General features: G+C 54.5%; 1 protein-coding gene across 2 annotated transcripts in view; it reads left to right on the top strand.

Moving 5' to 3' along the window:
- Positions 1-193: 193 nt before the first annotated feature.
- LOC122155082 (1-phosphatidylinositol 4,5-bisphosphate phosphodiesterase gamma-1-like) overlaps positions 194-1,077 on the top strand; it is a 17,100-nt gene continuing 16,216 nt past the window's right edge. Inside the window, exons 1-2 of one of the 2 annotated variants that reach the window (XM_042808826.1) lie at positions 194-326; positions 544-948. In XM_042808826.1, the coding sequence (XP_042664760.1) occupies positions 729-948 (220 nt within the window). In that variant the 5' untranslated portion in view covers positions 194-326; positions 544-728. The other variant, XM_042808827.1, reaches the window with a different exon arrangement.

Genomic DNA, 1,077 nt, shown 5'->3' with positions numbered 1-1,077 from the left:
CTCCTCCATCCATTGGTAGGGGCTGGCGATACCTCCAGCGCCCATCCATCTTTTGGCTTCCTCTAGATGTCACCCTCCGCCGCCTCTTCCGTCGCTGCGATTTTCCTTTCTCCAAGATCCAGCTTTTTTTTTTTTTTTTTTTTTTTTTTTTTTTTAAATTCCTTTCTGATCTCTTTCCGGCCATGTGTGATTGCAGTTTCCTCTGGGCGTCCATTTCATCAGCCCGAAATTAAGGAGCGGAGAGAGGGGGCAGCAGGCGGCCGCCTCCTTAAAAACCCCAACCCCCCCCACCACCCTCATCCCTCCGCACCAGCCCCACACCCCAGGTTGGGCACCCCGCACCCCGCAGCCCCATTCGGCTTTTTAGGGAGGCCGGGGATTGATTTGCTCCGCTTGGCTGCTTTTGGGGTGACTTTGCTTTTTGGGGGGAGGTGACTTTGCTTTTTTGGTGTTTCGGGGTTTTTTTTTTGTTTTTTTTTTTTTCACCCAAGGTATCCCCAACCTTAAGGGCTCCTGGTGACCGGATGGTTTTTATCCCTCCAGCTCTGAAGCCATCACCCATCTCCCCCCAACCCCTCTGGATGCGAACCCCGGAGTCGGATTCTCTCATTGCTCAGAGAAAATCCCCGCAGAGGATTTGGCTTTTTTGCTCCCCCTTGGGTTCGTTCCTTCATGCATGAGACAACCCCGGCTCTGCGGCTCCGGCTGGCGATGGCCGCGCAGTGAAGATGTCCATGTCCAGGCTCAACAGCGTCAATGGCTTTTTGGAGGACGGCAGGATGGAGGCAGGGGACATTGGAAGGATCCTCCGCTGCCTGGAGATGGGCACCGTCCTCACTTTGTTCTACCAGAAGAAGTCACAGAGGCCAGAGCGAAGGACATTCCAGGTGAAGCTGGAGACTCGACAGATTATCTGGAGTCGGACACCTGAGAAGGTGGAGGGAGACAGTGAGTACTGGAGACAGGGGGCTGGGGCCACTGGCTGGTTGTCTGGCAATGGTGGACTGTTCTACAATGGCGGGATGTCCTACCACATTGGGATGTGTGGAAATGGCGGGATGTTCTACTATGGTGGGA

This window comes from Centrocercus urophasianus, unplaced genomic scaffold (assembly GCF_019232065.1).
Source record: "Centrocercus urophasianus isolate 14NV4802_14NV808 unplaced genomic scaffold, USGS_Curo_1.0 seq_11, whole genome shotgun sequence".
In the NCBI taxonomy this organism is placed as follows: domain Eukaryota; kingdom Metazoa; phylum Chordata; class Aves; order Galliformes; family Phasianidae; genus Centrocercus; species Centrocercus urophasianus.
This window is presented reverse-complemented; position numbering and strand designations above follow the sequence as displayed.